General features: G+C 37.2%; 1 protein-coding gene across 2 annotated transcripts in view; it reads right to left on the bottom strand.

Moving 5' to 3' along the window:
- Window positions 1-14,911, bottom strand: part of ctdspla (CTD (carboxy-terminal domain, RNA polymerase II, polypeptide A) small phosphatase-like a) — a 49,232-nt gene that overhangs the window by 11,684 nt on the left and 22,637 nt on the right. The window contains exons 2-5 of one of the 2 annotated variants that reach the window (XM_067435428.1): window positions 12,856-13,013; window positions 9,988-10,020; window positions 4,709-4,810; window positions 82-138 (exon numbers count right to left, since the gene is read on the bottom strand). In XM_067435428.1, the coding sequence (XP_067291529.1) occupies window positions 82-138; window positions 4,709-4,810; window positions 9,988-10,020; window positions 12,856-13,013 (350 nt within the window). The remainder of the gene's footprint in view (window positions 1-81; window positions 139-4,708; window positions 4,811-9,987; window positions 10,021-12,855; window positions 13,014-14,911) is intronic. The other variant, XM_067435429.1, reaches the window with a different exon arrangement.

Below are 14,911 nucleotides of genomic sequence, written 5' to 3'. Positions count from 1 at the left end.
GGTTAAGTGACACTGAAGCCCTTTGTTTATAATCTGCTAAACATTTACCCATGGTTACATTTGAACCCATTTGCACGGTACCTGATGAACTGTTCCGTCAATCTCCACAGGGACTATAAAGTCTGCGTTGCTGATGGGCTGCGGGCACATAACAGGAAATCACACATTAGGAGTCAGCTTGAAACCGACTGTAAGAATGTTACAGCTGTATCAGCTGCGGTGTTCTCTGAGAGAGCCAGAGAAGGCATCCATCGTTTCATAGCTACCTGTTGTCAAGCCTTTCAATTAGACTCCTTTCAGCTGTAAGAGTGTATGTGCAGGAGCGTGCGCATTTGAGCGTGTGTTTCTGACAGCTGACTGCATGGAGCTGGGAACGGCAAGCTTCTTTGAAAAGAGACTTGATACGCTTTTAAAGAAAGCGGAGGGCGAGGGAAGAGGACGCGACAGAGCGCAGGGAGACGATGAAAGAAACGCAGCGGGCGGCTCTGAGCTCTCGTAAAGCAAAGAGAGAACGGGAGATGAGGAGAAGAGAGAAAACTTTTGCTGCACTTTTCAGGGGTTTTGTTAAAAAACAAGGTCATTCTGATTGGACGGCGGAGATGGAGGCTGATCCAGTAGCGTAGCTGTCCCCTCTCTGATCTGGTTTGCATAACATGATGATGAGGATGGATAGTTTAATTTACTGTACGACAAAATTTAACAGACACACAGAAAAACATTTTATCACTTGAAATCATTTATTTCATATTTAAATAATATAATGTTCTTACACAGTTGGCATATTTCTTGTTTTAAGTTTTTTAATGATTTTAAAACCACACACACACACACACTAACACACAAACCTGCTTCAAGTAAATTTGTCTTACTTTAAGACTGCTTAGATGTTCGTTTGTTTTTTTTACTGGAAATCAAGATCAAAATTTCAAGGCCTTTCAAACTTTCTTAGGTTTCTAAATGTTTATCTAGACATACAGTGGACACATTTATTAACGTTTTAGTACTTCAATGTCTAAATATTTAATAAAGGGTCTGATTTCAGATCAGTTTTCACAGTCAACTGATTTACACATCAGTTCATGATATGGCCAGCAGGAGGAGTGTGAGATCTATACTATTGAGGGTTGTGACACTAAAATGCGATCTTGAATCCTATTATCATATCAGATATGGATTATTTTCCTCATTGTTATTTTTCTGTATATATCTTTATTAGAAGCTTATACTGTCCTATAAACAAAACAACCAACTGTCCAAACGCGCAGTGTAGGATCTCTGAGAGAGAACGAGAGGGATAAGAATATTGTGTATATACTGTAATATATAAAGACTAGTGCTGTCAAATTGACTAATCCATTCAAATAAAAGTTTGTGTTTACATAATATATGTGGGCATTGTATATAATTATTGTGTATATATTTCACAATTTATAACTCAATTCAAAAATACGGTTAGGATTTCAGATTCAACATTATCCCATTTAATGCAGGGCAACTTGCTACATAAGTAAATGCACTGACATTGGATATCGATTTGAGATTCAATTATTTTATGATGTGAGAAGAAACTGGTGTTGAGTGCTTCATGAGATAAGAAACAAGAATCCTGTAGGGTTTACAGGCCAATATACAAAAATATTCTGACGATCAAAATTGTAAATTGCATTAGATACAAAAAAGTTCAATTATTTTTTTCTGGCTGCTGCATGTAACTGTAAAGGGAAAAAAGAAAACCGAAAACCTCTCCTGTCACCGCACCGTGAAAATTTGAATTAATTTGAGACCATTCTATAAGCAATAATCATAATAGTAATACGGGGTAAGCACTCGTTCAAGTACGGTCACGGTCAAATCTTTTTTTGTGTAACTGTGAGCATACCTTTTTCCTTTTTAATGTGATATGTGTTTTGGTGTCGGGGTGGGTGTTTAATGTGTAAGTGAGGTTGTGAACGCGCACAAAGGCATGCATCCCTTTCTCTGGGCCTCTTTCTCTCAGTCGCCGCCTTTCTCTCTTCTCTGAGCGAAAACAGGAGCTGCCAGGCAGACATTTTAAAGGAGGACAGGCTTTGCTTAAACAAAACACAGTTATTAGTCTTAGAGCAAACCCATTCGGTATCTGTCACTGTCACTGTCTCTCTCTCTCTCTCTCTCTCTCTCTCTCTCTCTCTCTCTCGGGAGTGGGGATGCATCTAGCTGTTGAAGACATGTACGCATTAAGCTAGATGTGTGTACATATGTAAATGTGGGGTGATTGTGTGTAATCAACTGTCCACAGTTGTTTATTTGATCATGTGTGTGTGTAGGAGAAAAAGATAAAATCCAACATAAAACAAGGATGCAGAGAAGTGGGTCACTGCGCTCAGCAGGTGGCTCCCTGAAGCAGTACTTTCAAGGGACCAGACAAACATTTAGTCTCTGAAGAGGATTTAATTCATCTAGGACTTAAAATCCTCTCCAACAACCTCAAAATACTGCCCTTGCCTTCTGTTATTATGTTTTAGGTTGCTCAAATAAATCATTAGGCCACTCAAAAATACTGTGCAGAAGTGAATCTCCTGAATTTACTAAGGACTGAAATGGAAGCTCTGTACCAAAACCTAGAGAGCTGCTTTGTTGTCTTGTGGATACATAGGGAGCTGTCTTCTAATTTCTAACTGAAATGGAACTTCATAAGTGACAAATTTGGAATGCTCTATCCACCTTATTTTGCATAACAGAAGTAAGCTATTATCTGTGAATGTGCTACAGGTAAATAGCTTGAAGAATAACAAAATCCAGTAAACTGTAAAAAAAAAAAAAAAAAACCTTCGAATAGATGTCACTATCCCGCCGGAACACGCCCCCCTCAGCCGGGACTGAGTGGCAGAAGAGCTGCTGTTTGTTTAGAAATGTGTGTAAAACAAACGGTTTTCAGTTTAAACTAAAGGTTGCACTCTATATAGTGTTCCTTACAACTAGTGTTGCCACAGTTACTTTGAAAAAGTAATCTGATTACTGATTACTCCTTTAAAAAGTAACTTGGTTACTTTAAAAATTACTTTATTTTAAAAGTAACTAAGGAAGTTTACAAGTTACTTAATTAGTTACATTCAGCAGTTGCCGACAACACCTACACCGCCTCAACATAGAAATGATAATTGTTTTTGCCAACACACACTTTATTGGAAGTGCATTTTTAATAGTAACGTCAACATTGTATCTCCTGATATTGTAAATTGATGTCATGTGCATACCCTCTATAGAGTTTTCTATGCTAACAGCGCAACTCTCATGAAAATAAGGCAAAGATTATGTAATCAATAATTGACAGGTGATAGATACTTGTCAGTACTGAATGAAATGCGTGGATTTATAATCAACTCCAATTAAGTTATGAAAACATTATTTCTGAACTAGGGCTGTGCAATATATCGAAATTATTGAAATATCACAAATGTACATATCGAAATGGCTCGCAATATCTGAATGATTTTAATAGGCTACATCAACATTGTGAAAAGTGTCACATATTGGGCAGAGAATAGACTGGGCACACGACTGTTACTTAAGTGACTTGCTCGACGTTAAAAAGAGTTATTAAATGCAATAATTTGCGAAAAACAATAATTTGCAGTCTCGTGCTGTTTGACACACACCAAAACGTGAAAAATGAATGACACAAATTTTTTCTACAACCCTGCTGGTCACTTTCAGTAGCGATTTGTAGCAATACTTTCTTTTCCCAGAAAGAATGTGAAACACAAATGGTTTCATTCTCAGTTTTTAAAGCATTTTTTAAATATAATTTAAATAGATTTTACACACTAATTGCAATATTGTATCGCATATCGAATATTGCATTATTTAACAAGATATCGCATTTTTCTTCAATATCGCACAGCCCTATTGTGAACATTCCCTCAACGTTCAAAATGTCAAGTTTTTTTGTTTTGGTTCTGAGAATAGGATACTTCACCGCCTTTTCATATTAAACTATGTTATTCCCTTAACTAAGACGAGTTGATACATACCTCTCTCCTCTCAGTGCGTGCACTTAATCTCTCTGACGCGCGGTGACTGAAAAATCCTCCCTCACATCTCCTCCTCCCTCTCTCATTTCTGTCAATTGGGGGGAGTACGCCGGGACTTTTTACTGCGCTGAATCAAAGTACTCTCAGAAGTGCTATTCCACCCTACATTATAGTTCTCCTTTTTAATCTGCTTAGAAAAGCGACACGTTTTATTTTGTCACCATACTTGATCGTTCAACTATTCGTGTAACTGTATTTAAACAGGGGAAACGTGGAGGTGATTGGTCGCTTCTAACTTGATCTCTGTTTGGTACCATAGTGAATGAACTGGGCTTAGTGGGCTAAACTAAATGCTATCAGATCGTCACCGCGCGTCAGAGAGATTAAGAGCACGCACTCAGACAAGAGAGGTATGCATCAACTCCTCTTAGTTAAGGGAATAACATAGTTTAATATGAAAAAGCGGTGAAGTATCCCTTTAAAAGGCTCCCTATGTAGGCAGCTACCTAGGTTTTGAAACACATCAATTGTCATCTTGAACTCTTCAAAAGCAATGTAGAGGACGGCAATTGTTTCCAAAGTAAAGCTGATTAACAATTAGTTTTCTTAATATGCCACGCATTCACTGCGATATATAATATTAATGTATAGTATAATATTAATAATATTTGTGTTAGTAAATGTGTGTGCACAAGTACCTTGAAAGAGCTGTGCACAAGGGTCTCGTCCAGGTCAATGACCACACAGTTCTTGCCGTAATCATTAATGCTGACCTCAGGCAAGAGGCATTTGGCTGGAGGCTGGAGGAAATACGGCACAGATGAATACAAGCAGGAGAGGAGAGGAGAGCACACAAGCAGTTCAACAGAGCATAAAGATGCATGCTTATCATATCAGCCAGGCATTCTGAGTAATAAACAAAAGCTACGGTCTCTCCTCTGATACATAACATGCACTGGAGATTCCTCTGTTCTTGTTCAATACAAATCCCAAATGATGTTCTGGGAACGAGTGCTTTTGGATAACCTTGAAACAATGATCATAGCTCTGTGTTAAAGTGACTGGTTCGGCTTCACTGCCAAGTCATGTTGCCTAAGCACAAGCCGCCTCTATAGATGGTCTGCCAGTAACTGGGAAGAGATGTCCTTTACTAAATCTGACCTGATAGAGGCAGATGGACTTGCCTAAGAGGCAAAACACATAAACATATCTGAAGATGCAAGCAAAGTCATACATAGCACACGCATGCACGCACGCATAATACTGTATATGTACATTCATGACAGTAATTTGCCTAATATTCTTTACATTTCAGAATGAGCGTGGAAGAAAGGCCATGGAAGTCATTGATGATTTATCTGCGCCAGTATGCAACATTCACTGGTGATCAGATTTATATTAGCAATTCTAATCACATTAAAGTTAAATTAATTATTTATATATTTCATAATTACTCTGGTATGTTCAGGTATATAAATGTGACATGTCAAATATGCAACAAACATCTCAGTGTAGGACCTTAATATTAGTGCAAGTGCTAGAAAATGGAGTTTAATATCATTTCTTTTTATTTTCCAGAGATTACATTTTGCATTATTATTCATTAGTGTTTAACGATTAACTTTAAGTGAGCGTTAGATGGCGGCAAAGGTCATTTAAAATGTAAAAATAGGGGAAATTAAAACATTCAAATATACAATATCGATTAATACTAATAAATTGCGTTTTTCCAGGGTTCGCTATCATTGATTCCCCACATGGATACACACACAAGACCACACACACGGTCAAATGTATGCATGTCCCATGAGTTCATGCAATTACATCATTACAGTGACTCGTAAATCATTCCAGCTTTAACCATAATTGTAGCCTCATGCTGTGTCAATCAATCCTAGCATTCATTTAATGGCTTTCAAATGCTTTACATATTATCACTGGCTTGCATTATGAATATTTGTTTGCTCTGAGTGAAAAATAATAGCCAGCGGTTTGTGGTTCTCTAAATTCCCACTTAACCTTTGCCCTAATCCAGACACTTTCAAAATGCATTAGAAAGAAGATATTGAAAGTTTGACATCATGCAGTTGACAGTTTGAGTTATTATCGTCAGCCAGGGAGAGCGAGAGGATCTGGAAGCAGGCAGTGAGACATTCCCAGCTGTCATCTTAGAAAACACCCGAGGTTTAATTACAATTACTGTGAGAATTAAAACTCCTGCCAGCATTTTCTCAGCGTGGATGCTGGGTTTTTTGCTGAGCAGGCATAGGTAGGTGGACTGTGTGTCAGGATTTGGGTCTCCCCTATCTCAGTCCCAGCATGAATGCCTGGCTCAGATCAGCAAAGCTCGCCGCACGCTCTTCCTCTAGCAGGTGCAGTGTGGGACGGATTTGACTTTCCGAGACTGCTGTTGTCCTCGAGTTCAGCTAATTGCTATCAACAATATTATGACAAAAAACTTCACAAAATTGCATTTGAATGCCTTTAAAGGGACAGTTCACCCATAATGAAAAAGTATGCCATGATTTTTCTGTCCTTTTTAAAAAGACTCTTGTGTAGAACGCAAAGGTGACATTTCAGTGAATGAAAGTAAATTTGGTCCAGTCAGTGTTGTTTAGGACAGTGTTTCCCAACCTTTTTTTGGCACAGTTTTGTGCCAGATATAACTAGATATTATATTAAAAGTAGTACTCACATCTGTGTAATGAGCTTTAAAGCACAATATGTACGATTTTTTAATTTTAAATATCCAAAAACCACTAGAATATTATAAAAAATTTGGTTGACTTGTATACTTGCATTATCTCATATTTTTTCAATGTTTTCAATGTTTAAATCCAAAGAAACAAGCTATTTTAACCAGGACACGGACCGTGTCAATGGGTCGCCTATCAATGACATCATACCTGCGTTACCCTTGATTTTGGACCATAGAAACACCAGAAACAGAAAACGAATCAGTGTTATATAGCTCAACACAGTTAGTCTTATTGTTTAAATCTCGTTTTCTTAATTTTTTCCTGGTCAGTACCTGGAAGGGAAACTAACTGGGGAAACTAGGTTGCTGCCGGAAGAGGCGCAAGTGAGGTCAGCAGGGGGCGCTCACCCTGTGGTCTGTGTGGGTCCTAACACCGCAGTATAGTGATGGGGACATTATACTGTAACAAGCACCGTCCTTCAGATGAGATGTTAGACTGAGGCCCTGAAACTGAACGTTGGTACTGAGGTCAGTGGTAATTAAAAATCCCAGGATGCCCTTCGGCAAACCTGTAACCCCGGCATTCTGGCCAATTGGCATCTGTCCATCATGGCCTCCTATTCATCCCCATATGCTGATTGGCTTCATCACTTGTTCTCCTCTCCACAATAAGCTGGTTTGTGGTGGGCGTTCTGGCGCAATATGGCTGCTGTCGCATCATCCCAGTGGATACTGCACATTGGTGGTGGTTGAAGAGATTCCCCCTTCCATGTAAAGGACTTTGATTAACCATAAAAATGCTATATAAATGTAACAAATTATTACCATGCTTTACCATGCCTAATACTGATCTAGCTTAGTGCAGTTTATAGTAGCCATCGAGTGAACACAAAGAGAAGCATTAAAACAATATAGCTGCAAGCAGCGATGACGGGCCGGTGGCACCGCAAACCCGGTGGCTTCAGGGCAACTGTGCACAACGGCCAATATGCATGTAAACTCGGTAAATGTAAAAAGGCTATTTTAAAATCGTTTGAATTACATTATTTTAATCGATCACCAAGGCAGCACTGTTTGAGATTTACAATATCCGTTCACAATACGAAAATGTTTGGTATAATGCGTTGAATTTATATAGCGCTTTTCAAGGCACTCAAAGCGCTTTACATAGAAGGGGGGAATCTCCTCAACCACCACCAATGTGCAGCATCCACCTGGATGATGCGACAGCAGCCATATTGCGCCAGAACGCTCACCACACACCAGCTGATTGGTGGAGAGGAGACAGAGTGATGAAGCCAATCAGGATATGGGGATTATTAGGAGGCCATGATGGACAGGGGCCCATGGGCAAATTTGGGATTTTTAATGACCACAGAGAGTCAGGACCTCGGTTTAACGTCTCATCCGAAGGATGAATCATATAAACTCGCTAGGAGTAGTAGTTTAAAATTTAGAGCCTGATTTTTCCACAATAGCTGATATCCTGTTGGTCGGAGCTAAGCGGTCGTCTGCGGCATAATAAAAGCCCCGCAAAATCAAGGCGTCATCAAGCTACGCTGTTGTTTCGCGACATCTAGTGGCGAAAAATTGCATATTGTGGCTTTAGGTCAGGTAGGAACACTGATATAGGTAGCTATGATGTCGCTGGTGATGATAACTCATTAAACATATTTCGTCCCTGTTGGGCAGAAACCACTTTTTTTTTTTTTTAAACGCATCAAGGTTGATATTTTGGCTTTACTGATGTTCAGACTCTTGCATGTGGCATTATAATATGAAGATTTTATGAAAATCAAGCTCAAACGGAGTTATGAGGTTTTTAATTAGAAAATGATAGATATGCCTGTGTTTTGTCTGTCAGTGTGCATTTCGTTTATCAACTTACAGGATGTAATGTTTATTGTAGCAATATAGGTGCTCAGTTTTTTTTCTTGTTAAAATCTCATGATAAAAAAGATGAAGCGCTATGCACAGGTTATTTAAAACGGTAGGCTATATTTGCTTCAACTAAATGACAAATACCAGACTAAGACTATTCTCCGCTCTTCAAATACAAGACAAGCAGAGAGCTCCAAACTGTGTGCAAAATGGAGGCAGGGTGGAGTTATGAGGTTTGACTGACAGTTTGAGGAGCAAATATAATTACAAAGTTTAGTCACAACCTCTTTTAAATGCTTTTTATTGGTTAAATATTTGTTAAACAGACATAAAGGATGACCCACAGCAATAATTATTTAAAAAAAAAAAAAAAATTAAATGACAAAATACATGGTTTCAGCCTGTCAGTGATGACATATTTGTATTATTTGTAGCATTTATTTGTACTTATTTTGGCATTTTTTCACAAAACACCTAACAACCTGATAGTTGGGAAACACTGGTTTACAATTCGACTGAATTACACTGTAAAAAAAAAAAAACTGTAGAATTTTTTTCCCAAAAATTTGGGACAGGTTTAGAATGATAAGTAAATGAGTGAAACAGAATTTTCCTTTTTAGGTGAACTGTCTCTTTAACTTTACAAATTCGGAAGTCTGAGTGAAATGCAAATAGTAAATGGCAGTTTGGGGATTTGATTTGATGTTTTATATTTTTGGCTTTGATATTTTAATATTAATGGTTCATATTTTTCTCAGACTTGCTGCTTTGGTTTTGTCAACAGAAAAAAACATATCAAACACAGAATATTTTGATGAAAAAAAAACTTTGGAATAATGTGCAATTATGTGGACAATAAGAGCAGGGACATTTACTGAAAGTACTGATTTCGATCAAAACATTCTAATGCGATCTGAGCTGTGTGTGAACGTTTTCTGCAAATAAAAGTAAAAGTAAATGCAGGAAAGGTTTTCACTGCAGGAATGTGCGGACAATGGCAAAATGTGTTGCTGTGGACTGTAGGCCAGGGAATGTCTAATGTTAAATGATACTAAAATAAATAAAAAATAATAATAATAAAAAATAAATAAATAAACCAAACAATATATAGACTTGTAAAGCCTTTTTTGTAATATCTATTCAATGTGTTTATCATAACACAATAATGCTTATGTAAATAATTCAGTTAAAATGTTTAATCAATTGACAGCTTATGTTTTAAATCATTCTGTCATTTAAGCACAACATGTGGCTGTTTTCCAAGATACTGCTTTTAAAGATTTTTTACATAATCTAGTAAAGCAGCTAAACGCACCGCAGAAAAAATAAAGCCAGGCAGGTTTTTCTCAAAAGAGAAATACAAGCATGCAGGCAAAAAAAAGAGAAGATAATACATACACTGGGAATAGGGATGACCTGGACCTGATCACACTGAGAAATAAAACCAGACAGAGAGAACAAAACGGGAGAAAGAGAATCATCAAAAAAAAAAGAAAAAAAAGAACAACAAGCGCAACAAAGCGACACTGTAAAAGCAAAAAACGCAACAGAGATTACGAACAGTTGTACATTGTTATTACATGACTAAGACACACAGAGACATGCTGACAAAAATCACATCCTTGTACACAGTGTAATCTTTCCAGGATTCTTTCTGTGAGGGCTGGAAAACACATGGGTTTCATTTAAAGTATCTGTGGGTCTAAAACAGGGCAGCACATATAAAATGGCAAGGCATTCCTCTGCAGATCGCGAGTCATTTACAAGCAAACATTCACAGTAACGCGATCTGATTCAGATCCATTTATAGCTGCCTGTACCTGCTTTGGCAGCACACATGAGTGTTTTCTGGAGCGCCGTGGCTTAAAGTTTCACCACGGACAGTGAGGTCATTTCACACGGTACACTGCCCAGCGTGTGTGTGTGGGAGAGTGTTTGGATATGTGCAAGAGACAGAAAGAAAAAGAACAAGAAAGAGATAGAGGGGTAAATACACTTAACAATCGGCACTAAATGGGCTGAAATAATGCTACACCAAGAGTATTTGAAAGTGTACTTTAGTAATATTACGTTAGTCTTCGTGGAGAACAAAAGTGTCAGATAAAAGGGGAATAAAGAGAGTAGTATTCCGCCATGTCATGTGATCTGAACATGGTGGCCCCCATGAGGTGGTCTGCTCCATATAAAATAAAATAAAATAAAATAAAACAGCTTTTATTAGGCTACTACTGGAGTGTAAGAGAGAATAAAATAAAAAAATAGCCGTTAAGGGGCCAAGCACAAAGGAAGCATGACAAGTCATGACTGCATTGCTGCCAGCATTAGACCAATGGCAACAATGAGCAATTAAAAGCATATTTAGATGATTTTAGGAAACAAAAGCCTGAAAAACAAATGCAAATGCTAGTAATGTGATTTAATGTTTTTTTTTCTTTCACTTTTGACCAATAGAAGATCTGCTGTGATCCGCTCTGATCCTATCTGATCCGCTGTGACCAACTTGATGTGGTGTGGTCAGAGTAAGGTGACAATGACACATGCAAAGTTTGGTGTCAATATGCCAAAGCCTTGCAGAGATACAGCCTCAGTCATTTTGGCATCACGCCATCAACTTTGTTGATGCAGTATACGAAAACGCCTTCATCTATTAACACAAAATCCATAACTTTTTTCCGACAGATCTGAAGATTATAGGATTCAAATTTGGTGAAAATCGGACAAGCGATCTAGAATGAGTCAGGGCATGGTGCCAAAGACATACCGAGTTTCGTAACGGCACGCCAATGCGGTTATAAAATATAACATTTTGCGACAAAATGGCCGATGCCCAAAATAACAGAGAACAGTTCTGTTTTTCGAGAACGATTAGACGAATCTTGAATTCTTGAAAAAGAACTTTTTGTCGGCATGGTCTGAAGATGATCTGGTTAAATTTGAGAGAAAATCAGAGCAATGGCATCAGAGGAGTTTGAAAAAGTACTGAAAAATGGCGGCAACCTTTTTAATGACGGAAAATTATGTCAATAGTGTGCAAACGAATCGATTGCTTGTTGATCTTATTTTGAGACAAGGAATCAAAGGGATTTTTTTTGTTTCTAGCTCTTTCGGTTCAAAAGTTATAAGCATAAACGTGAGTGCAAATTCGGACACTTGGTGGCGCTAGAGGGATTAAGTTAGAGACTTCAAATTTGCCATTGTGACAGTTCAAAGGGTCCTCTATCTGTGTGCCAAATTTAATAACTTTCCCACAATCAGTTCTAAGGGTGGTCATAGACTCAAGAGCGGAAGACGAAGGTGGCCCCTAAAAATAAAAATATTGAATGACCCCTTTATTGTAAAAGAACAGTCACAAAGGAGTCAGGTGTCAGTACATGATATATTTTCACCATCCCTGTGTTAAGTTTAAATCTCAAAGGTTGCTTTTTATAGAGATTTATTGGAGCCTTGTTGTGTTTCCTTCAATATCGATTATGTCTCAGATGTAGCTTGTAAAATGAAAATGAATTATTTAAAATGACTTTCCTTTGTGGTGACCTGCTTTGCACAATTTCGTTATTAAACGGAAAACAGCACAAAATGCGTGCAAATAATCAACACTATCAGCATGCGCAACACATAGTGTTTTCTGCCTTAAGAGTACATAGCAAATGGCAGAAGGGGAAAAAGAAAAAGAAAGAAAAAGAGGGGAAGGAACAAACTGGGCAGCAAGTAATCAATCACACAAGACACACACTTTATTGGAATTAAAGAACCAGTTCAGGAATGTGTGTGTGTGTGTGTGTGTGTGTGTGTGTGTGTGTGTGTGTGTGTGTGTGTGTGTGTGTGTGTGTGTGTGAGAAGAGAGAGAGAGAGAGAGAGAGAGAGAGAGAGAGAGAGAGAGAGAGAGAGAGAGAGAGAGAGAGAGAGAGAGAGAGAGAGAGAGAGCGTGTGTGTGGAAACTGAAGAATGTGTGTGCGGGGAAGCAGGCCATCATTTCTAGAACTGGATGGTAAACATCACGGCGGGTTCACAGAGTTCGGAACAGCTGGAAAACTTTTGCGGTATAGACACGGGAACAGCGTGCACAGAGCCTGCATTCGGGCGCAGCTCGCAACCAAGGAAAAAAAAACTGAACCGAGACAAAATGAGCAAAGTTTGCTAATAAACAGCCGTTATTCTGAGCTGACAGAACATTATCAATTCAAAAATGCTGTAACCTTAATTGTTGAGTGGCAAAGATTTTTTACGCCATTAAAAGTGTTATTAGAGAAATAAAGGAGGCCTCACCTTTGGAGGGCTGCTGTTCTCCTCGGCAGGTGGAGGGAGGGAGCAGGTCTTGTTGTTGGTGGCTGGTGGATCCGCATTATAGTCCCGGAAACAGCAGAAGAAGGGACTAAAGATACTTCTGTTCCTGTGTTTCTTTAAACTGCTGTTGGACTGGGAGACTGTGACAGAGAAAAACACACACACCACACGTTGGTCACTGCAATGTACAAACTGTTCAAAACATCTGGGGCTTTACCTTCCCTGCCCTGTAACTTAAAACCCGTCGGCCTCGCATACAGCGCACATTCACGAAGGAGGTCGTAACGAGTGAAAAAACAACGGTCCGTTGGAGTTTGCTTATTGGTTACGGCATAAAGCACACATGACCGAACAAGTGTGCAAACAGTTCCTTTTGTGTATTATGGTACACAGAACGCGTCTCCATGGGCGACTCTGTCACCTTTGCCCCCTGCGCTTGAAGGCTGCTGTTCTGTGATTGCATGCCATGAATACAACTGCACGTCATTGTACACAGCAATATGTCTCAAGTACACTTACACAACCCACATTAGAAGCTCCCTATTTGGCAAAAAACAAATAGGACATTGTAAATGCTGAATGTGCAATGGATACATGGAGGCTCTAAAATCCTTAAGAACATTTTTTCGAGTCTGTTTGTGTGTAACATCAGGTAAGCGCTTCATAGTTGCTATGCAAACATATGTGATGTCATGGGTAAAAAACAAACAAACAAAACAAAAAAAGTTTGCACTATCCCAAAATCAAGGGAAAACCTTTAAAAAACAAAAACAAACATAACCTAATCTAACCTATAACCAAAAAATAAAATAACATACAATAAAATAAATAAATAATAATAAAAAAGTAATGTCCCTTTTATTGTAAAAGAACAGTTTGCACCATCACAAAATGAAGGGAGAACATTTCAAAACCAAGACAAACTAAAACAAATCAAACTAAAAAACAAACAAACAAACAAACAAACAAACAAAAACAAAAACAATCAAACCAAAAAATAAATACATAAATAACCAAACCAAACCAAAACAAATCAAACCAAAATAAATAACCAAAACCAAACAAATCAAACCAAATAAATAAATAAATAACCAAAACAAAACAAATCAAACCAAATAAATAAATAAATAAATAACCAAAACAAAACAAATCAAACCAAATAAATAAATAAATAAATAACCAAACCAAATCAAATAAATAAATAAATAAATATATAACCAAAACAAAACAAATCAAACCAAAAAATAAATAAATAACCAAAACAAAACAAATCAAACCAAACAAAAATGTACAAAAAACCTAACCAAAATAAATCAAACAATAAATAAATAAATAAATAACCAAAACAAAACAAACCAAATAAATAAATAACCAAACCAAATTAAATCAAATCAAACAAAAAAAACAAAAAACTAACCAAACCAAAACAAATCAAACTAAACCAAACCAAACCACACCAAAACAAACAAAAAACCTAACCAAACCAAAACAAATCAAAGTAAACCAAACCACACCAATAACTAACTAACTAACTAACTAACTAACTAACTAACTAACTAACTAACTAACTAACTAATAAAAAATAATACAAATAAAAAAATAAATAAAAATAAAAATAAAAATAAATAAATAACCAAAACAAAACAAATCAAACCAAAATGTACAAAAAAACCTAACCAAAACAAATCAAACAAAAAATAAATAAATAAATAACCAAAACAAAACAAACCAAATAAATAAATAACCAAAACAAAACAAATCAAACCAAAAAAATAAATAAATAAGCAAAACAAATCAAATCAAACCAAACCAAAAAAATAAATAAATAACCAAACCAAAACAAATCAAACCCCCCAAAAAAGACTAACCAAACCAAAATAAATCAAATCAAACCAAACCAAAACTAACAACAACAAAAAACTAACCAAACCAAAACAAATCAAACTAAACCAAACCAAACCACACCAAAACAAACAAAAAACCTAACCAAACCAAAACAAATCAAAGTAAACCAAACCAAACCACACCAAAACAAACA

Source organism: Pseudorasbora parva, chromosome 24 (genome assembly GCF_024679245.1).
Source record: "Pseudorasbora parva isolate DD20220531a chromosome 24, ASM2467924v1, whole genome shotgun sequence".
Taxonomy (NCBI): domain Eukaryota; kingdom Metazoa; phylum Chordata; class Actinopteri; order Cypriniformes; family Gobionidae; genus Pseudorasbora; species Pseudorasbora parva.
This window is presented reverse-complemented; position numbering and strand designations above follow the sequence as displayed.